General features: G+C 50.2%; 1 protein-coding gene across 2 annotated transcripts; it reads right to left on the bottom strand.

Annotated features, from left to right (window-relative positions):
- Positions 1-1,482: 1,482 nt before the first annotated feature.
- cpda (carboxypeptidase D, a) lies at positions 1,483-19,935 on the bottom strand. Of its 2 annotated transcripts, XM_061216645.1 has the most exons (22): positions 19,000-19,935; positions 18,401-18,648; positions 13,966-14,108; positions 13,516-13,685; positions 12,691-13,046; positions 11,758-11,949; positions 10,951-11,118; positions 9,412-9,521; positions 8,983-9,085; positions 8,252-8,394; positions 7,922-8,091; positions 6,705-6,989; positions 6,257-6,452; positions 5,975-6,110; positions 5,121-5,267; positions 4,989-5,021; positions 4,182-4,277; positions 4,014-4,078; positions 3,451-3,582; positions 2,632-2,817; positions 1,967-2,069; positions 1,483-1,795 (listed from the first exon to the last, which is right to left on the bottom strand). In XM_061216645.1, exons 1-22 carry the CDS (start codon positions 19,656-19,658, stop codon positions 1,569-1,571), a joined length of 4,068 nt encoding a protein of 1,355 aa, XP_061072629.1. In that variant the 5' UTR covers positions 19,659-19,935; the 3' UTR covers positions 1,483-1,568. The 2 variants fall into 2 exon arrangements, with proteins under 2 accessions (XP_061072629.1, XP_061072630.1); XM_061216646.1 differs by lacking the exon at positions 4,989-5,021 and having other exon boundaries at positions 19,000-19,931.
- Between the last annotated feature and the right edge of the window lie 2,548 nt (positions 19,936-22,483).

Raw genomic sequence — 22,483 nt, 5'->3', positions numbered from 1 at the left:
AGCAAGCCTCATCGATTTGACATGTTCAGGTCAGATTGATTACTTGCCATCTAACTAGAAATGTCTTCAATCAATGCAGTATCAATGACTTTAGCTTAGCTAGCAGACTCTATTAGCTGCATTGTTACTTATCAGCTGAACCACAGCAGTTAGATAAATATATTTCAAAAATAGATAGGCTGTCAACATTTTACATTATATTCTTACAGACATCATAGACAGGAGATTGGACAGGAGATTGGAGGCAGGGCTCCATAGGCTTTCTACTGTAAAAGCAAAAAGGTATTAAATCCACTTCCAGTGAGACAGGGTCAGAGGTCACATGGCAGGTAGGTGGGTGAGAGGAGTGTGGTTTGTGGCAGATCATAGGGGTTCACCCCCCGCCCCCTCAGATCACACCCTTTAGCTCACACACCCCCCCACCCCACATCATCACCACACCATCTCACGTCTGGCCTCCTGACTCATGGCTGGACATACAGAACACAAAATCACCTTCAAGATCATTTATCAACAACGTCCTTCGGCTGAGACAAAAAGCACAGTTTACAGGCGAAACACTGCATGTGCAAATGAAATAAATAACGTTTCGCCAGCGCTGGGGAGCGAGGGCTCGGGACCCTGGGGAGCCTCACCCCCACTGGCTGATTCACAGCCCATCAACCAGTCACTGTGAGTACACCAATTAAGGCCTTAATTAAAGCCAGGGGCGGAGTCATTAGGGCCCGCCTCCTCAGGAAGAACCCTCCCCACACTGCGATTAGCCTGCCAGCATCTTCATCACCAAACAGTCAAGGCACTGCGCTGTGTGTGTGTGTGTGTGTGTGTGTGTGTGTGTGTGTGTGTGTGCGTTGGGTTAAAATCCAAGTCCAAGTTGATGGATGAGGCGGCTGTACGCCTTCATTTGTGTTTGTAAATGGGCGTAACCTCCAGTGCAGGGCTGCCACGATTGGAGCGGAGAGCAGCACAGGAAGTGAGGGCAATTCTAGGAGAGCACTGCTCCTGTGGGGGGGTGGGCGGGGCTCAGAGCAGTGGGTGGGGCTTGGGGCAGTGGGTGGGGCTTGGGGCAGTGGGCAGCTCAGAGCAGTGGGCAGGGCACAGGGCAGTGGGCAGGCCCTGGGGCAGTAGGCAGGGCCTGGGACAGTGGGCGGGGCTCAGAGCAGTGGGTGGGGCTTGGGACAGTGGGCGGGGCTCAGAGCAGTGGGTGGGGCTTGTGGCAGTGGGCGGGGCTCGGGGCAGTGGGTGGGGCTCAGGGCAGTGGGCGGGGCCTGGGCAGTAGGCAGGGCCTGGGACAGTGGGTGGGGCCTGGGACAGTGGGCGGGGCCTGGGACAGTGGGTGGGGCTCGGGGCAGTGGGTGGGGCTCGGGGCAGTGGGTGGGGCTCGGGGCAGTGGGCGGGGCCTGGGCAGTAGGCAGGGCCTGGGACAGTGGGTGGGGCCTGGGACAGTGGGTGGGGCCTGGGACAGTGGGCGGGGCTCAGCAGTGGGTGGGGCTCGGGGCAGTGGGTGGGGCTCAGGGCAGTGGGTGGGGCTCGGGGCAGTGGGCGGGGCCTGGGACAGTGGGCGGGGCTCAGAGCTTGTTGGCGTACAGCGTGTCCTCCTCACTCTCGCTCTCGTCCTGGAACTCGGGGCTGAGCAGGGACTTCTCCGAGCCCATGGAGGTCAGCCTGATGTCGTCCTCGTAGTCCTGCCTGTGCTGCCGCAGCCGGTGGAAGCCGTCCTTCTGCTGTGTGGATTTGGCCGAGCAAACGCACCAGATGATGCAGGCGGTGATGACCAGAGCCGTCATGGAGGCCGCTGGGGGGGCAGGAACACACAACCCTTTCAGTCCCAAGCGTAACTTCCCTAAAAGAGTGCTCCACCTTATACCCTTTCCACAAATGTAAATGACTGCTATAGTAATGCAGTAGCTGCCTGAGCAGCAGCTGTCCTCCAGCCTACAGCGGCAGTGTCCCGACTCGAGCGTACCTGCGCTGGCCACCACAAATTCCCGCGGGAGGCCGAAGATGTGGTTGTCCATGTCGAACTCGATGGTGATGGAGCTGGCGGCTTCATACGATGACACAAACACCTAGCAGACACAAACACAGACCAACACCTCAAAAGACCCATATTATAATTTAGTTTCCATGTGTCCTCTTGGAGTCTCCAAATAAAAAGCAATGCAGAATACACATTTTTGCTGATATTTGAAACATGATTTGTCCAGTGTTGTGACTTAACTCCATTGTGTTTCTAAGTGCACCTGCCATAGCTATAACAATCTGTATCCAGTCAAAATCTTTTCAGTGAGGAAAAAAAGCTTCCACTTTCACTTTGTTTGAGCTCCTGTAACTTTGTTTTAGTAATACTTCGGAGTAATTCCCACTCTTGGAAAACAAACCCCAAAGGGTTAACCTATTCAGAAGAGTCAAATAGTCTGTAGTCAAAAGGGTTTAAGAATAGTATCCATCTTATTTTGGGCATGTCATTTTGAAGCTTGTGTCAAGAAAAGGGGCGATACTCAGCGAGAACCCAGAATGCCGTGTACTTTATGGGGGCGGGCCTTCCCTCGTGGGTACTTATGAGAAACATTGTATGAGCCATCGCTGATGTCATTATGATGTCATCGATGGGCACGGCCCTCCACCCACCTTCTGCCGCTGCTGCTGGTAACCATCGGCGACGGCCTCGATGTTGTGCGCCCCAGGGGCCAGCAGGGCGTGGAAGTACCCCCCCTCGCTGGTGAACACCCGCACCCCCCCGTTCAGCACTATCATGGCCCCCGCTATGGGCCTGCCGCTCCGGTCCTTAACCACGCCCCGCACGCCTTTATGCACCTGGGACACAGCCAGAGACACAGGGACACAGGTGAGCAGGGACACAGGGACACAGAGACACAGGGACAGAGGTGAGCAGGGACACAGAGACACAGGTGAGCAGGGACACAGGGACGCAGAGACACAGGTGAGCAGGGACACAGAGACACAGGTGAGCAGGGACACAGAGACACAGGTGAGCAGGGACACAGGGACACAGAGACACAGGTGAGCAGGGACACAGAGACACAGGTGAGCAGGGACACAGAGACACAGGTGAGCAGGGACACAGAGACACAGGTGAGCAGGGACACAGAGACACAGGTGAGCAGTGACAATTTTAAATAAACATTCCATTCATTCAGCACCAATGCCTTTTTAATACTAATGGACGCAACTTGGACTCAACAATGCAAGCTAGTTGATTAGCGGTTTAACTGGATTTTCTTTTTTTCAAAGGGCAAGAACAAATATTCCATTGATTCAAGTATATTATAACAGACAAATGACGGTCTACTTTTGCGTCTTCCCCATCGGAAGCCATTTTAGTTTGCACCCTACCTTCTCATACTGTTAGCTAACGATAGCTAATCGCTAATGGCAAACTGAAAAAAAGTTAGAATACGTTGTCAAACGTTAGTGAACGGGCCTCACCTCCACCAGCATGCTGAGCAGAGACTTGCTGTTCTGGGCCCACAGGCCGGAGAGCTGGCTGGCCGACGGGAACAGGCAGCAGCCGGTGTACACACTGATCTCAGGACAGTGGCCAAAATCCAGACTGAAATCCTGAGAGAACACAGGACAGAATCAGCATCAAACACACTCACACACACTATAGACACACACACACACTGCACAAACATGTGCACACACACTATAGACACACACACATACACTGCACAAAAACGCTCACACACTATAGATACACACACACTACACAAAAACGCTCACACACTATAGACACACACACACACACTGCACAAACACGCTCACACACTATAGACACACACTGCACAAACACGCTCACACACTATAGACACTCACACACACACAGACCCACACATACTGCACAAACACACTCACACACACAATATACACACTATGCACTCACCACACACACACACACACACACACACACACACACACACACACACACACACACACACACACACACACACACACACACACACACACACACACACACACACACACATTACCTTCATGCTGCCCATGTGACTGTGCCATTCCGCTGCACGCAGGACCCCACCCGGAATGTTCTCCACTGAGGACACAAAACCAGGGCGGTGAGGAGGATCTACTGTACCTCCTCTATCAGCAGACTTGCTCCCAAATCTAAACCCCTCTGAGCGTCACTGCCCGCCTACCTTGACTGTTTGGACATCCGGGACGCCCAAGGTGCATTGAGGGATGGTTGTTCGCATAAACTGAAGCGAGGTACTTCAGCGTGTCTTCATTCTCCACTGAGGAAAAACATGAGCAGAAGCCATTTGTCAGGAAACCGAACATAACAGGGCATCAGAGCCTTTCAAGAGGAAACGGAACATCATATGAAGCAGGGTGTCACGGGAAACAGTGACACCAGAGACAGAGCGACACAGGCAACAGCAACACAGGAAAAAGCGTTGCAAGAAACGGAGCGTCACAAGCCAACACGGGCCTGTTGTAGGGGTGCATGCCTGGTTGGACGGGCTTGTTGTAGGGGTGCGTACCTGGTTGGACGGGCTTGTTGTAGGGGTGCGTACCTGGTTGGACGGGCTTGTTGTAGGGGTGCGTACCTGGTTGGACGGGCTTGTTGTAGGGGTGCGTACCTGGTTGGACGGGCCTGTTGTAGGGGTGCGTACCTGGTTGGACGGGCTTGTTGTAGGGGTGCATGCCTGGTTGGACGGGCTTGTTGTAGGGGTGCGTACCTGGTTGGACGGGCTTGTTGTAGGGGTGCGTACCTGGTTGGACGGGCTTGTTGTAGGGGTGCGTACCTGGTTGGACGGGCTTGTTGTAGGGGTGCGTACCTGGTTGGACGGGCCTGTTGTAGGGGTGCGTACCTGGTTGGACGGGCTTGTTGTAGGGGTGCGTACCTGGTTGGACGGGCTTGTTGTAGGGGTGCGTACCTGGTTGGACGGGCTTGTTGTAGGGGTGCGTACCTGGTTGGACGGGCTTGTTGTAGGGGTGCGTACCTGGTTGGACGGGCTTGTTGTAGGGGTGCGTACCTGGTTGGACGGGCTTGTTGTAGGGGTGCATACCTGGTTGGACGGGCTTGTTGTAGGGGTGCGTACCTGGTTGGACGGGCCTGTTGTAGGGGTGCGTACCTGGTTGGACGGGCTTGTTGTAGGGGTACGTGGCGAGCAGTGACCCCCCATCCAGAGCCACAGAGAGGGTGAAGCCCTTTGTCTGGATCAGCTTCATCACTGCCTCCGTCTCTGGCTGCATCTCCCGGAAGCGCTGCGATGCATTCCCTGCACACAGGTACACAGGTAAACACACACACACAGGTATACAGGTAAACACACACACTCATGGGTACATAGGTAAACACACACACACACACGCATGGGTACACAGGTAAACACACACACACAGGTCACACATCGGTACACAGAAACACAACACAGGTCACACACACACAGGTACACAGAAAAACACACACACAGGTACAAAGTTACACACACACACACACAGGTACAGATAAACACACACACACAGACACACTGGTACACACACAGAATCACACATCTGTCAGAGATGTGTACTCCTTACATTAGCATCTTCAGGGTAGTTAATATGTATTAAAATGGCGTAGAGATTCCTGCACTTAATCGCCCTCTAGCCTGATCCTCCTATTTTTTGTCCTGCCCACAATTTTACAATGTCAGAATTTCCCAGCAGAGAGAATTACATACAAATAAGTAATCAAACCTTCACTGGTAAAAACAACAAGGCTAAGCTAACTAGCTATCTGAAATGAGCATGTTCAGAATAGCAACTACACCAATCGTATATAAAATATATAATATTTTAATGAAATGACAGTGATTGTTCATGAGAATGCAGCAGAACAGATTCAAGCTGTACATTGGGGCATTTGTCCCAGGGAATAAATGGGAGTTTGTTCTCTGGATTGGGACGGCTCTGGGGAATGTCTGAATGAGCAGGACGAACTGACCGAAGAAGTCCGTGTCCAGGTCCTTCTTGTTGGCGTTGGTGAGGCCCTCGGTGGAGGCGCAGTGCCTCTCCTGGGCCAGCTCTCTGCCGTCCGGGTTCACCAGCGGCAGGATCACGATCCTCGTCCTGTCAATCAGCTACAGGGGAGAAGAGGGGGCGGGGCATGAGAGGAGGGGCCTCAAGAGGCAGAGGGCAGGGCGGCTCATAGCAACTCACCTTGGAAACGGCGGGAGTCACCTTGGTTACGGCGGGACTCTCACCTTGGTTACGGCAGGACTCTCACCTTGGTAACGGCGGGACTCTTGCCGTAGTTGATGCACAGGAACGCGGCAAGCTCCAGCAGAAGCTCCGTGCCCACGGGCGCGTTGCCGTGGATACCGGCCACAAACCGGATCTTGGGCTCAGCGGGCTCGTCGACCGTGGGCTTGTTGGAGATCTCCAGGGCCCAGATGGTCCGGAACTCCACACTCTGTCCCAAACTGTCCCAGCCAATCAGAGAACAGCCGCAGGGAAACAATGAGAGAGGAGGGAATAAAAACTTGAGTTTCCATACTAGTTTCACAATGGAAAACACACATGAGTCTGAGCAGATGAGAGCAGGTCACTTACTTGTGCAGATGGGAACAAGCTAGTGTAGGGTTACGGTTAGGAGGTTATGGCTAGGGGGTTAGGTTTAGGTTTAGGGTTAGGGTTCGAGGGGGGTCAGGGTTAGGGGGTTAGGGTTTGCGTACCTGTGCAGGTGTGTGATTTTGGGAAAGTTGTAGGTGAGGCCCCTCAGGAACTCGGAGAGCTCGATGTAGGGCCGGTAGCGGAAGCTGCTGTGGGGGGCGGTGGACCGCAGCAGCTCCTCCAGGCCTCGCTCGGAGGAGAGCTCCTTAATGAAGTGCTCAAACTCCTCCTCCGTGGGGTCCCGGGTCGGCCCCGCACCCTCCTCACTGCGCACCCGGGTCAGCCGGAAGTCCACCTGCTCCACCCCCCCCTCCGGCACGGTGGCGTACACAGAGACGGGAGTGTACCTGCGGGGGCAAAACCAGCACTTACAGGCAGCAGGGAGGCATCACGGGTCACTGGGTAGGACACGGCTGTGGTACTCAGGCAGGATGAACCTGCATCACTGCAGTGCATCCAGCTGTGCGAACAAGCTGTGCAGATATGATGGCGGACACTGTGGAAAAGAGCATCTGCTAAATGCCAGCAATATAATGTAGCCCATGGGGGCGGCAGGGACAGGGTGGAGGGGGCAGAGACAGGGTGGAGGGGGCAGGGTGGAGGGGGCAGGGTGGAGGGGGCAGGGTGGAGGGGGCAGGGTGGAGGGGGCAGGGGCAGGGTGGAGCGGGCAGGGGCAGGGTGGAGGGGCAGGGACAGGGTGGAGGGGGCAGAGACAGGGTGGAGGGGGCAGGGTGGAGGGGGCAGGGTGGAGGGGACAGGGTGGAGGGGGCAGGGTGGAGGGGGCAGGGGCAGGGTGGAGCGGGCAGGGGCAGGGTGGAGCGGGCAGGGGCAGGGTGGAGGGGGCAGGGTGGAGGGGACAGGGTGGAGGGGGCAGGGTGGAGGGGGCAGAGACAGGGTGGAGGGGGCAGGGTGGAGGGGGCAGGGTAGAGGGGGCAGGGTGGAGGGGCAGGGGCAGGGTGGAGGGGCAGGGGCAGGGTGGAGCGGGCAGGGGCAGGGTGGAGGGGGCAGGGTGGAGGGGGCAGGGGCAGGGTGGAGCGGGCAGGGTGGAGGGGGCAGGGGCAGGGTGGAGCGGGCAGGGGCAGGGTGGAGGGGGCAGGGTGGAGGGGGCAGGGGCAGGGTGGAGCGGGCAGGGGCAGGGTGGAGGGGGCAGGGTGGAGGGGGCAGGGTGGAGGGGGCAGGGTGGAGGGGGCAGGGTGGAGGGGGCAGGGGGCAGAGACAGGGTGGAGGGGGCAAGGTGGAGGGGGCAGAGACAGGGTAGAGGGGGCAGGGGCTGACTCACCCGCGTGCGGAGGCAGTCAGCCGGTACGTTCCCGGGACTAGGAGGCGCCAGTAGTCCCCTGCCTTATTGGTGGTGATGGGGTGATCCACCTCTGCCACAGTGATGGTAGCATTGGAGATACCCGTGCCATCTTTACCATCCATCACCATGCCCTTCACCCCCCTGTGAACCTGGGAGAGTGGGGGGAGACTCAGTCAGAGAGGGGGGGAGAGAGGCAGAGGGACAGAGAAAGAGGGAAGGAAGGATGATAGAGAGAGAGAGAGAGAGAGAGAGAGAGAGAGAGAGAGAGAGAGAGAGAGAGAGAGAGAGAGAGAGAGTGTGAGTGCAGACCTGATGTATGAATTGCAGCAGGGCCCGGCGGTTCTGTTCCCAGTACATGGGCAGGTCTTTGGCTAGCGGGTATTTCACGCAGCCCAGCTCGATGGTCACCTCAAAGCAGTTGGTGTTGAGGTAGTTCCAGTCTTGCATGCCCCCTGCAGGCCACACAGAGAACAGCAAGGGTCAGAGGTCCAGACACAAGCAAACAGGCAAGCAATCAGCTACCGTATTACTGTTTACACAACTGCAATCAGCAACCACATTACTGTTTACACTACATAAATTAGCTGCAACCTTACTGTTGACACTACACAAATTAGCTGCAATGTTACTGTTTACACTACACAAATTAGCTGCAACCTTACTGTTGACACCACAGAAATGAGCTGCACCCTTACTGTTGACACTACACAAATTAGCTGCAACGTTACCGTTTATGCTATAGCAACCAGCTACCACTTTAGCGTTTACACCACCCTACCAGTACTCCATCAGAACAAAGTCAAACTAGAGTTTCAGTCGACAGGCGTTAATCAGTAACATAGCATAACATAATGGCGGGAACAGGCCATACAGCCTGTTTCTTCTGCTTAGTGCCTAAAAATTAAATAGTATCTCCCACTGTATCAAGCCTGGTCTTGAAAATGCCCAGTGTCTCCACTACGTGTCCTTGCAAGTAAGGATTCCACCCTCTCTGTGAAAATATTTCCTAATATCTGTGTTAACATACAGTGCACACTCACCTGGCACATTGTACCAGCCCGCCCCGTTGGTGATGCCATCCTGGAAGAACTCTTGTGGGTACAGCTTCAAGCAAGGTACCCCCTTACTCATGAGAGGATTCCCCTACAGAAACACACACACATCTGGGTACAGCTCTACACACGGTGCACCTTACATATGAGACAGTAGCCCACACACACACATACACACTTCCAAGAACATGATCAGCAGAACAGAAATCCCCAATGAATGACAATGATGCTTTTAATTTGTACCACACAACCTAAAGCCTGCGATTTTACCCTGATAAAACCTGTGAGCAACCATAAAACTAAGACTATGATCCTAGGTGTGTCTGGGCGTGTGTGTGCAGGTATGTGCACACTCAAGCATATGCCACTAACAGTGCGTATGCTGCTACCTGTGCCTATGCCACTACCTGTGCCTACCTGTGCGTATGCCAGAGACACCATCTTGAAGACGGCGTCATCGGGAGACTTGCTGTAGGTGGTTCGCCCCTCTGCGTTGTCATCGTAAGGGTAGTTCACCACCAAAGACCCTGAAGCAAAGCCAAAGCAGATCAGCTCCACACAGCTTCCCAGACCTGGACTGCACCTTCACTCAAACCCAGTTCAATCCTGTCTGCTGCCTTCCCTTTTGGCCCCAGCTCCACCCCCGTCTCTGCAGGACAAATTTATTATTATTTTAGGATCATTTCTCTTTTTGTTCCTGTGGATTCCTCACAGCTAAGACAAGCACTTGAGCTTGTCTGTGATGTGTAGGAAGATTCAATTCTTCAGGCCCAGACCTGTTCAGGACCTCTCCTCCAACTAAACATCAAACTGTATTTGATTCACGTTTCACGTGTTTTTGAATCACAGTTGTCGAACTATGTTTGCAGCAAACAGTTACTGTTTAACGATTTTAAATTAACATTCCATTTAGTTCGCCACCAACACATTTTTAATACAAATGGATGCAACATAGATTTAACAATACCAGCTAGCTGATTTGTTGCTTGTCTGCTATCAATGCAAGAACAAATATTACATGGACTGCGGTTCCTGTGCATGAAGCAGAGGACCTACTGCAGTAGTGCTTTTCCACACCTCTCTGAAGCCGAGTTTGAGTTAAGGTAAACTCGAGGACAGGCAAAAAGAGCAAGAGCATGAAATCCATTTGAGGGAAGAATAATAAATAAGAATAAGAATAAGTTGTTGGAGCATGAAATAGACTCCTGTTTTACTTGGAGTTCTATCACCTCACATTATCAGTTTTCCATGTTTTCACCTCCCTCAGGATTTGATGCTTGGAGGCATGTTAAATGATTCCTTGTTTTGTTGAAACAGATACTAAAGTATTTCCTTACTCCTAGGAGCTACTGAAAGTTGGAGCCAGTCCAATTAGGAGCCAACCTAATGTTGAGTTTTCAGCAGAAAAAGAAAACTTGTTTGATAGATGGTGCCCCTCTAAAAAGTAGAATCTGAAAAAGAAGTAAGACACTTGATTGATTCTCCTTGCAGAGTGAAAAAAAAAAATGTGTGACTCAAGCTCTTGCCACTTATCTAAACTCAAAATTGCCAATTAGCAGATGAATATGTGCTGGCACACAGTTCATTTTGAGCAAAAGCAGTATTCTGCGGTTTAACTGCCGTGACATGCATGACTCCACCATGGGAAAACAGGCTCTAGCTTTGATTTCTGCTCTGGAGAGCATTTGTTGCTGTGCATGTCGGTTCTTTCAGTTTGCCCCGTTGCGGTGCATGCAGACCGCATGCTTTCACAAGGCTACAACCTGGAGATCTGACATGGGAGAGACAATGTGCTGGCAGACGGTTCTCTCAGTTGTAAATTGTGCTCTGTTGTGGTACCTTTGCTTTTTATTCTGGTGACATTAATCATTGGTGACCTGCTCAGAAACCCCAGGTGTCCTCCCCTGTTCTCTCTCTCTGCCAGGAGGACCCTGGAGGAGCAATGGCGGGACTTACCTCCATGCAGGTTGGCGGACAGGACGAAAGGGAACATCCTCAGCCAGTTCATCACGGCGATGGACTCTGGCTGCTGGGGGTCAGGAATGGAGACAAACTGGTCCGGAAAGTTCCGGTTCAAGTCAAAATTGTTGCTGTTGTTGCGCCCCATGTAGCCTTTGACGTCACCTGAAAAACAAGAGCAATTTAGCAGATCCATTCCACCTTAAATGCACAGCATGTGCACAGCAGCACACGATAAAGAACAAATCCAGTGCAGCACATGACAATCAGGTCTACACTTGGTACTTCTGGGAGTGTCCGATTGATGGTCATGTCAGAGACAGGGGTCAGGGTCTAACCCTCCTGTGTGTGTCTGAGGGGTCAGGGTCTAACCCTCCTGTGTGTGTCTGAGGGGTCAGGGTCTAACCCTCCTGTGTGTGTCTGAGGGGTCAGGGTCTAACCCTCCTGTGTGTGTCTGAGGGGTCAGGGTCTAACCCTCCTGGGTGTGTCTGAGGGGTCAGGGTCTAACCCTCCTGTGTGTGTCTGAGGGGTCAGGGTCTAACCCTCCTGTGTCTGTCTGACGGGTCAGGGTCTAACCCTCCTCGACATGTCAGAGAGAAGGGTCAGGGTCTAACCCTCCTGGGCGTGTCAGAGAGAAGGGTCAGGGTCTTACCGTCCTGGGCGTGTCTGAGAGAGGGGTCAGGGTCTAACCCTCCTGGGCGTGTCAGAGAGAGGGGTCAGGGTCTAACCCTCCTGGGCATGTCTGAGAGAGGGGTCAGGGTCTTACCCTCCTGGGCGTGTCTGAGAGAGGGGTCAGGGTCTTACCCTCCTGGGCGAGCTCATATCCGTCCGGGTTCATCGAGGGCATGATGTGGATGCGCGTGCTGTTGACCAGCTGGGTGACCTCAGGGTCGTTGCCGTAGTTACGGCACAGGTACTCGATCAGGTTGAGGAGCACTTCGCGACCCACCACTTCGTTACCGTGCATGTTGCCGATGTACTTGAACTCTGGTTCCCCTGGAAACGGACAGAGAGAAATAGCACCACGTTCATGTGGTCACTGTGAAACAGGGTGGACACAGAAAAGCACTTCCTCCAAGCTCATTTTTGTGAGTATTCAAAAATCATATGAAAAACATATTTCAACAAATCTTTCTAAATATTCCTTTCTAAATTTCCTATCCTGACAAACACTGAAAACCTGAGAATCATTCTGGGAGAAGGGTCAACAGGACAACCTGAGGGAGACTGAGAAACCACCCAGATAGAAGGTACAATGTCTTATCTGTTCAACGTCTACATACAGTTACCCATAGGAACTGAGCTGAACTGAACTGAACTGAACTGAACTGAACTGAGCGCCTGGGGCCGGAAGTGGGCGTGGCCCAGGCGGAGCAGTAACGGGCAGATGGGGAGCAGTAACGGGCAGATGGGGATCAGTAACGGGCAGATGGGGAGCAGTAACGGGCAGATGGGGAGCAGTAACGGGCAGATGGGGATCAGTAACGGGCAGATGGGGAGCAGTAACGGGCAGATGGGGAGCAGTAACGGGCAGATGGGGAGCAGTAACGGGCAGATGGGGAGCAGTAACGGGCAGATGGGGAGCAGTAACGGGCAGATGGGGAGCAGTAACGGGCAGATGGGGAGCAGTAACGGGCAGATGGGGAGCAGTAACGGGCAGATGGGGAGCAGTAACGGGCAGATGGGGAGCAGTAACGGGCAGATGGGGAGCAGTAACGGGCAGATGGGGATCAGCACCTTCCTCGTGCACGCCCGGGTTGTCTGTGATCTCCATGACGTAGAGGTGGCGGTTCTGCACGGAGGTGCCGATGGAGTAGAGGCGCGTGATGGCAGGGTACTCGGTGCTGTAGCGGATGAGGAACAGCTCCATGTCGTTGTAGTGATGGTGTCTGAAGTCCTGGGGCTGCACGGGCGGTGGAGGGGGGGGCGGGGTGTCGGGGGTGGAGCCTCCGCTTCCGCTGCCACCGGGGGGGTCGGGCGGGGCTGCCGGAGTGCTGGGGGGGGGCTCTGCTCTCACCGCGGCCAGAGTGAAGTTCAGCTCTGTGGCCTTCCCCTCCACAACCTGCACACCCCCCACAGTCATGGGCAGGTACCTGAAACACACACACCCCCCCCTACAGTTATGGGCAGGTACCTGAAACACACACACCCCCCCCTACAGTCATGGGCAGGTACCTGAAACACACACACCCCCCCCTACAGTTATGGGCAGGTACCTGAAACACACACACCCCCCCCTACAGTCATGGGCAGGTACCTGAAACACACACACCCCCTACAGTCATGGGCAGGTACCTGAAACACACACACCCCCCCTACAGTCATGGGCAGGTACCTGAAACACACACACACCCCACAGTCATGGGCAGGTACCTGAAACACACACACACACACACACACACACACACACACACACACACACACATACATCCACACAACCCCCCCCCCCCTCAGTCATGGGCAGGTACCTGAAACACACACCCCCACACACACACCCTCAGTCATGGGCAGGTACCTGAAACACACACACCTTACACTCATGTTCAGGTGTCACACACTCACCCTGGGAGACTGGCTGTGATGTTGTAGCTGCCAGGCAGGAGCAGACGGTAGTAGTCTCCAAACCTGGCTGTGCTGATGTTGTGGTTGATCCCTGCCACAGCTATCCTCACGTCAGAGAGAACGCTCCCATTCTCTGCCCCTCTCACATACCCGCGAACACCAATGTGCACCTGCAGCACGCAGAGGGGGGTCCAATCAAGACCTGTGAATGTGTGTGCGCGTGTGTGTGTGTGTGTATGAGTGTGTATGAGTGCGTGAGCATGTGTGTGTGCGTGTGCGAGAGAGTTTGTGCATGTATGAGTGTGTGTGTGCGCATGTGTGGGTCCCGCGCATGTGTGGGTGTGTGCGTGTGCGCGCGTGTATGCGTTCATGCGTGTGCGTATGCACACAAAGCGTCTGCATCGCAGTGGGATGCAGTTTTAAGTGGCTGGTCATGGTTGCCACGGTTACCTTTTCCATGTAAGCCAGGAGAGATTCCCGGTTGTTGTCCCACTCGGCGTGGAGCTGCGAGGCAAGGGGGTGTTTACAGCAGCTCAGCTCCATGGTGATCTCCAGGCAGCTCCCCTGCAGGTAGTTATAGTCCTGCATCCCCCCTGAACAACCACAGGAACATTACAAACGGTGTCAGAGTCTCCACTTTGACATTATTCTGGGTCAGTGCAAGACAAACGTAACAGCCAACACAGAAAACGTATTTCGGGATGGATCTGTAAACAAAGACTTTGACATTAAATTAAGGCCATACCTGAAGCGTAAAGTGTGTATGTGCAAGCCTACCTGATGTTAAACACATTAAACATTACATAATAAAACACACATATCCACAGTCACCCCACTGGGCGTGCACCATGTTTCAATATTAGCAGTTTGTGTGCATTTGCTCAACGAACTCAACAGCAGCAGGTAAAGACAAACAGAATGACCTGTCACAAACGGTCCCAACCAGCACAGGGACTGCAATCTGACACCATGAGGCGACAGAGCCCAGCCAATCAGAAATGTCCCTCACAGAGCCCAGCCAATCAGACATGTACTTTACAGAGCCCAGCCAATCAGACATGTACTTTACAGAGCCCAGCCAATCAGGCATGTACTTTACAGAGCCCAGCCAATCAGAAATGTCCCTCACAGAGCCCAGCCAATCAGGCATGTACTTTACAGAGCACAGCCAATCAGACATGTCCCTCACAGAGCCCAGCCAATCAGGCATGTACTTTACAGAGCCCAGCCAATCAGGCATGTCCCTCACAGCCGATTGGGACAGGGCCTGAGAACAGCACTCCTCTCTCCCCATCACACCCCACCTTACAGAGCACCGATTGGCCGTTCACAGGACTTGGGGGGCTTTAACTGGTTAGCGAACTTAGTAAAACGATACACCGCTCCTCTCCGCAGTGCTCGTTTATATTTTAATTCCGACCTCATTTTGAGTTCATCACTCATATCCTGTACGCCCCAGACTGCCAGGACAGAACAATGCCCGGGGGGCTTTAATGGCATTGAACACAAAGGCAGAGGGAACTGGTCAGACTAGAAAAGCAGAGCGAGGCAACCTGAGAACGAGGTTGGAAGAAGCGTACGGTCTGAACGGTGTGAGGACCCTATAAAAGCACCTCTTCCAACGAAGGTCCATGCCCTCTCCATCTCTGACTATTGTTTGTTGGCTTTACCCGGTAGTAGGACTTGACTTGGGTGTCCTGGTTTCCTTCGTTTTTTGGAAATAAAATTCTCCTTCGTACAACCCCGGTGCCGTAACACACTAGGGGGCTAATTTATTTGGACCTTTTTTGGATTGAGAAATTTATGTGGACCAGCGAATGGTTGTAATAGCTACGGTAGTCCTGTCTCATCCCAGTCTTAGCTGTAGTCGGTGGGCAAGCTAGGGGGCTTGTCACTTTTTTTGTTTTGGGTGATGTTTATGAGTGGGGGTACGCTTTGGGGCACTGAAGCAGACTGATCAACTGGTTTGCTGACCGTGTCAAGCGTTTAAATTTGCCTCAGGCTCAGAAAGGCACTCTGCTCCCTTTAACACGGTATAGGTGGCACTCTGCTCCCTTTAACACAGTATAGGTGGCACTCAGCACCCTTAAACACAGTATAGGTGGCACTCAGCACCCTTAAACACAGTATAGGTGGCACTCAGCACCCTTAAACACAGTACAGGTGGCACTCAGCACCCTTTAACACGGTATAGGTGGCACTCTGCTCCCTTCCTCCAGTGATCCACCATGGAATTGGCTTCAAATATTGATGGCTTTATTGCAGATCCGTCATAAGAACTGCTGGAGGTATACATACATTACGGTATCAAAATTCACAGTAGTAACAAGCACCTTAAAAATATGGTTAAAATTATTTTAAAAGCCACGCTGAATTGCATTTTACGGTATACTGCTAACTGCTACGCTCGCGCATATCATCAACTTCATATAAGCAAATGAAGCATTACATCGTTCTGCAAGCACAAAATTACAAGGCTCCATATCATCAGCAAATTATCAACATGCAGCTTTTAAATATCGTAGTTACAAGTGTGCGGCCATATTTGTCTACCAAACACCACTGCGCTTGACATCAGACATCAGATGCAGGTTGCCATCGATAGGCTACTGGTTACACATATGTATCCTATTTGTAATCAAGTTTATAAGTTAAAATAATGCTGGTTAAGTCAGATTTTTAAATCGAGGTGATAAATGTATACAGACACACTGTCGGTGGCATTAGGGTGGTCCAATTGTGGAAATGTTGTTACTATTAAAGGGAAAGCATTATGGAAGTTCAAACTCAAGCACCAAGTAGTTTGCTTATATTTAGCTTTGGCCACTAAGTATACGGGAAGTATCGTTCCCGAAACATCCGCTTTACCTCCCTAGAGAAAATTGAGTTCTTCCAGCTATTACAGAGAGGGAGGAAGAAGATATTCCTCAAAGCCCAGGGACACACAGCTACTGAACACAGGGACACACATCTACTGAACACAGGGACACACACCTACTGAACACAGGGACACATTGCTACTGAACACAGGTACACACATCTACTGAACACAGGGACACACATCTACTGAACACAGGGACACACATCTACTGAACACAGGGACACTTTGCTACTGAACACAGGGACACATATCTACTGAACACAGGGACACATTGCTACTGAACACAGGGACACACACCTACTGAACACAGGGACACATTGCTACTGAACACAGGGACACACTGCTACTGAACACAGGGACACACTGCTACTGAACACAGGGACACACTGCTACTGAACACAGGGACACACATCTACTGAACACAGGGACACATTGCTACTGAACACAGGTACACATTGCTACTGAACACAGGGACACACTGCTACTGAACACAGCGACACATCTACTGAACACAGGGACACACATCTACTGAACACAGGGACACATTGCTACTGAACACAGGTACACGCTGTTGCCTGAACACAGGGACACACGCTGTTGCCTGAACACAGGGACACACATCTACTGAACACAGGGACACACTATAAGTTAAAATAATGCTGGTTAAGTCAGATTTTTAAATCGAGGTGATAAATGTATACAGACACACTGTCGGTGGCATTAGGGTGGTCCAATTGTGGAAATGTTGTTACTATTAAAGGGAAAGCATTATGGAAGTTCAAACTCAAGCACCAAGTAGTTTGCTTATATTTAGCTTTGGCCACTAAGTATACGGGAAGTATCGTTCCCGAAACATCCGCTTTACCTCCCTAGAGAAAATTGAGTTCTTCCAGCTATTACAGAGAGGGAGGAAGAAGATATTCCTCAAAGCCCAGGGACACACAGCTACTGAACACAGGGACACACATCTACTGAACACAGGGACACACACCTACTGAACACAGGGACACATTGCTACTGAACACAGGGACACACTGCTACTGAACACAGGGACACACTGCTACTGAACACAGGGACACACATCTACTGAACACAGGGACACTTTGCTACTGAACACAGGGACACATATCTACTGAACACAGGGACACATTGCTACTGAACACAGGGACACACACCTACTGAACACAGGGACACATTGCTACTGAACACAGGGACACACTGCTACTGAACACAGGGACACACTGCTACTGAACACAGGGACACACTGCTACTGAACACAGGGACACACATCTACTGAACACAGGGACACATTGCTACTGAACACAGGTACACATTGCTACTGAACACAGGGACACACTGCTACTGAACACAGCGACACATCTACTGAACACAGGGACACACATCTACTGAACACAGGGACACATTGCTACTGAACACAGGTACACGCTGTTGCCTGAACACAGGGACACACGCTGTTGCCTGAACACAGGGACACACATCTACTGAACACAGGGACACACTGCTACTGAACACAGGGACACACATCTACTGAACACAGGGACACACTGCTGCCTGAACACAGCTACTGAACACAATGCTGACTGAACACAGGTACACTGAACATAACACTGCTCTCCCAGAATGTACTGCAGTCGTAACACTGCTCTCCCAGAAGGCACTGCAGTCCTAACACTGCTCTCCCAGAATGCACTGCAGTCCTAACACTGCTCTCCCAGAATGCACTGCAGCCATAACATTCCTCTCCCAGAATGCACTGCAGCCATAACAATAATAAAAAATCCTCTTAATAGGAACAGAAACCATGTACTCAGCGCATCTTGTTATTAACAGCTCTAAGGTGCCCACCAAAGTGCCATAACAAGGAGCTGTCCTACGTCACCATGGCAACAGGGTCACCTGGGTTTTATCAAAGCGCGTGATGGATGCAAATAAGATTGCGATAGGTCAGGAAAGAGCAATAGGATTGTAGCGTTATGAACTCACCTGGCACGTCGTACCACTGTGCCCCGTTTACGATGCCGCCCTTGAATGTCTCGAGCGGAGCGTCCGGGCAGTTGGGCTCGCCTGTTCTCATGACAGGGTTGTGCTCAGCGTACGTCTGGGCCAGGTACCTGAACAGCGCGTCATCCGAGGACTTGCTATAGTGGCCGTCTGGATCGTGTGATTTAGAGTCGTCAAAGGGATAGCTGGCCACAACAGTACCCCCGTGGAGATTACCAGATAGGACGAACCTGAAGAACAGGGTCTGTCAGAATGGCGAGACCATCTCCTTCCTAACATTACCTTTACAAACAATACAATAACCTGCAAGGTGGCACACAATACAAGTGTGCGTTACGATTGCATTTCTACTACAAAATGTATCGTGAAGGCAGGAAACATTGATGGTAACATGAACAGACATTTTTTTAACCATCTCCGACTGTTTTTCTTGCTCTAATTACGTTAAAGTGAACAGTTATGACCCGGTCATAGGATGGATCCTTTATTAACAACACGCCAAGTAAGTCCGCTAGCTAGCTAACACAAACTAACCACCAAATGTGATTAGGCGATGGTCTGAAAGTAAAGAATGACCGTACTTGTTATCAAGAATCCATTTAATGACGGCCGTGACTTCCGGAATGTCTTCCTTTCGAACGTTTATGGTGTCAAACTGGTCTGGAAAGCTTCTGTTCAAGTCGACACTTTTGGCATTCTCTCTACCCCCGTTTTTTCCGTTACAGTCTCCCTCCTTGGACTTCTCGAAGCCGTCGGGGTTCATGCTTGGCATGACGTGGATGTCGGTGTTGTTGACCAGCTCAGTGACACGCGGATCCTCTCCATACCGGGTTAGTAGGTGTTCTATCAGGTACACCAACACCTGCCGGGACACCGTCTCGTCTCCATGCATGTTCCCCACGTATTTAAATTTAGGCTTCCCCGGTCCATCCGCTGTGGGGTCCTTGGTGATTCTCATCACCCACAGCTCCCTGCCCTGTACTGACTGACCCACGCTTGACAAGTTCGCGATATGAGGATACCTGGTGGACAAAGATTTGAGAAGCCGCGTCAGATTCCCGTAATTATAGTATTTATTGTAGGATTCTACCTCATCTGACAAACTCCTCGTCGCCCTAGCCTCGCAGACGGTAGAGGGGTTGAGAGAGTACAAGAAAACAACAACAACGACAATCAAGGCCGGGTGGGAGATTATATTTTTCTTCGATTTGTGCAGCTGCCCTTGTTTTACAGTCGCCATACTTGCGAGATTCTTCTTTTCTGATCTTTCACTTGGAACTCTCGTCAGTACGTGAATTTTCCGGGTTTTGTTATTTGACTAGCTTCCTCCTTTCTCTCAACTTCCCTTTTAACCGCGAGGAGCTCCGCCCCACAAATTTCCGGAAATCAACATAAATATTATGGTGGCAGTTCGAACTCTCAGAATTGTGACTGTAGCCAGGTCAATATTTTCGCTGGATACTCGGTATGTCCCGCCTTATAAGTCCAAAGTCCCTGGTTACTTTTTAATAGTTTAAATGGATTTTGACAATAGACACGTCAGACTTCAATCATGTTAACGCTCTCGAGCTTGCGTCTATGTTTAAGTAGAAAATAACCGTGTTGTATCCTTCTGACGTAATTAACATAGCTCCGTGAAGTTGGCAACAATTAGACTTCCTGTACAGAAGTTCCGGTCTCGACTTCCTGTGATTTTCCGTCAAAATAAGAGCTGAGTAACGTTAAATAATGAGAACATAGTTACCGCGTTTTCTGCGCTTCCTCACATAATTAACATTGTTTAAATTCATTGTTGATACAACTTATAAAAGTCAGCAAGCAACTAGCTTGTTATTTGACTAGTTACTATAATTGTAATTGTAAGTGAAGCATAAATTGCTTGATACTGTCGGTTCAATAACAGCTCATTTGCATACCTGCTTACTTGCCAAATATGAAGGGGCATACATTAAATCTATGTATAATATCTATAAAATTATACATTTATTATCTAAAATCATGTTCCCAGCAATTGTTGCTGTATTTAGAGTGTGGTAAGGGCATGCAATGCCATTGACTGTCAATTCACGACCAGCTCATTTGCATAGCCCATAACTCAAAAACTATAAATTGTTACCAAATGAAAGGGGTTATACATTTACTCTATATACCCATATCTTTAATATTCTACAGTCCTTTCTGTGAAATCATGTTCCCAGCCATTGTTACTGTGTTTCCAGTGTGGGGAGGCCATACGTTGCTATTGACTGTCAATTCACAAGCAGCTCATTTGCATAGCTCATAACTCAAAAACTATAAATTGTTTCAAAATGAAAGGGGGTATACATTTGTTAGCTGGACACATATCTTTAATATTAAACAGTCCTTTCTGTGAAATCATGTTCCAAGCATTGACAGTCAATAGCAACGTATGGCCTCCCCACACTGGAAACACAGCAACAATTTCTGGGAACATGATTTCACACAAAGGACTGTAGAATATTAAAGATATGGGTCCAGCTAACAAATGTATACCCCCTTTCATTTTGAAACAATTTATAGTTTTTGAGTTATGAGCTATGCAAATGAGTTGGGTGGCAACTGACAGTCAATAGCAACGTATGGCCACCCCACTCTGGAAAGACAGCAACAATTGCTGGGAACATGATTTCACACAAAGGACTATAGAATATTAAAGATATGGGTATATAGAGTAAATGTATAACCCCTTTCATTTGGTAACAATTTATAGTTTTTGAGTTATGGGCTATGCAAATCAGCTGCTTGTGAATTGACAGTCTTTGGCAATGCACGCCCATACCACACCTGACAGACAGCAACAACAGGTGGCAAACAGTTTTTATTGAAATTTGTGCACAATTTTATATTCTCTGCAAATACATCACAATCATATCCAACTGTATTAATTTAACAATTAAAATTGACAAAATTACAGTTCATAAATAATTTTATTCACCGAACTTTTATTTTGATAAATAATAAATTTGTGGAAAAGTCTCCAATTGTGGCCAGCAACATTTGCCAACTTCACGGAGCTAATTTAAATAGCAACTGAACTCTCGCAACAATATAAATGAATGACGATTCAGAAAATGTATAACTTTTAAAGATTTAAATAAATCCTGTGGTGGGACTTTTGCGATTTATGGACGGTGCGACAGAAATATTCGGTGCCGTTGAACGAAATCGAATGCTTTTATTTCTATCGTTCGAATGACCAAGTGCCGTTAAAAAGCAAATTTTATGGCTTTGTGCTATTCGCGTATGCTAACCTCGTACATCTCCAGCTCAATGTAACCGCTAGCTCTAATGTTCGGTAACTGATATTGGGTGTGATCTGGGGTGACTATGTTTATCTTCCCAGCAGGACTAGCTATATCTTGATATGGCCAGCACCAACGGTGAAGCTTAACATAATCTAATAGATGCTCCCTTTCATAATTAGTTTGTGTTATCCAAATTGTACTTAACCAGATAGCTAGTATTATGATAAATTGGTATGTCTTGTTCAACTAGCTAATACCAGTCTGTTTCATTCATATTTAAGAGTAACATACATCGCAGCTAGTAAGTAACTGTTAGACCTAACAACAGCCATTCTACCTATATTAGCTACGTTAGCTAGCTAAGTTACTTACATGCATGGTGTTTAACTTAGCTATACAGACTCAGTTTACTGTTCACCCTATGCTTCCACATTCTGTTGTATGCTCATGATCTAACTTAACCTAACGTTAGACATTTCTAGCTCTAGTCAAATGCATTGATTATAGTGAGCGTGGTTCATACATTGTTATGCATACTAGCTATGAAAACAAAACCTTTGGGTAAGAGCATAGACGGTAGAAGGCTGAGAACAAAGAATGTATAATCAATGTGTTGTGTTGCACATTGAAGGGGAAGGGAATCAATAAGCAACTACGCGCGCAATTAACGATATAACATTTTATTCAGTATAACAGACACGAAGCACGTCCTTACAGTAGTCATACTCAGCCGCAACTCCCGGCAATTCTTCATACCTTTCTAGTACATCCCGTTTCACTCCCCGTTTTACGTCACAAG

This window comes from Conger conger, chromosome 13 (assembly GCF_963514075.1).
Source record: "Conger conger chromosome 13, fConCon1.1, whole genome shotgun sequence".
In the NCBI taxonomy this organism is placed as follows: domain Eukaryota; kingdom Metazoa; phylum Chordata; class Actinopteri; order Anguilliformes; family Congridae; genus Conger; species Conger conger.
Note: the sequence above shows the minus strand (reverse complement) of the source record. Positions and strands in the feature narration are given on the sequence as shown.

Excerpts from the sequence above, each read along its gene's own strand:
- cpda (XM_061216645.1), bottom strand. The coding sequence starts at position 19,658 with ATGGCGACTGTAAAACAAGGGCAGCTGCACAAATCGAAGAAAAATATA. Across the intron at positions 18,649-18,999 it reads AAATGGATTCTTGATAACAA|GTTCGTCCTATCTGGTAATC; the intron begins GTACGGTCATTC and ends CCTGTTCTTCAG. Across the intron at positions 6,111-6,256 it reads AGAGTCCCGCCGTTACCAAG|CTGATTGACAGGACGAGGAT; the intron begins GTGAGAGTCCTG and ends TCTCCCCTGTAG.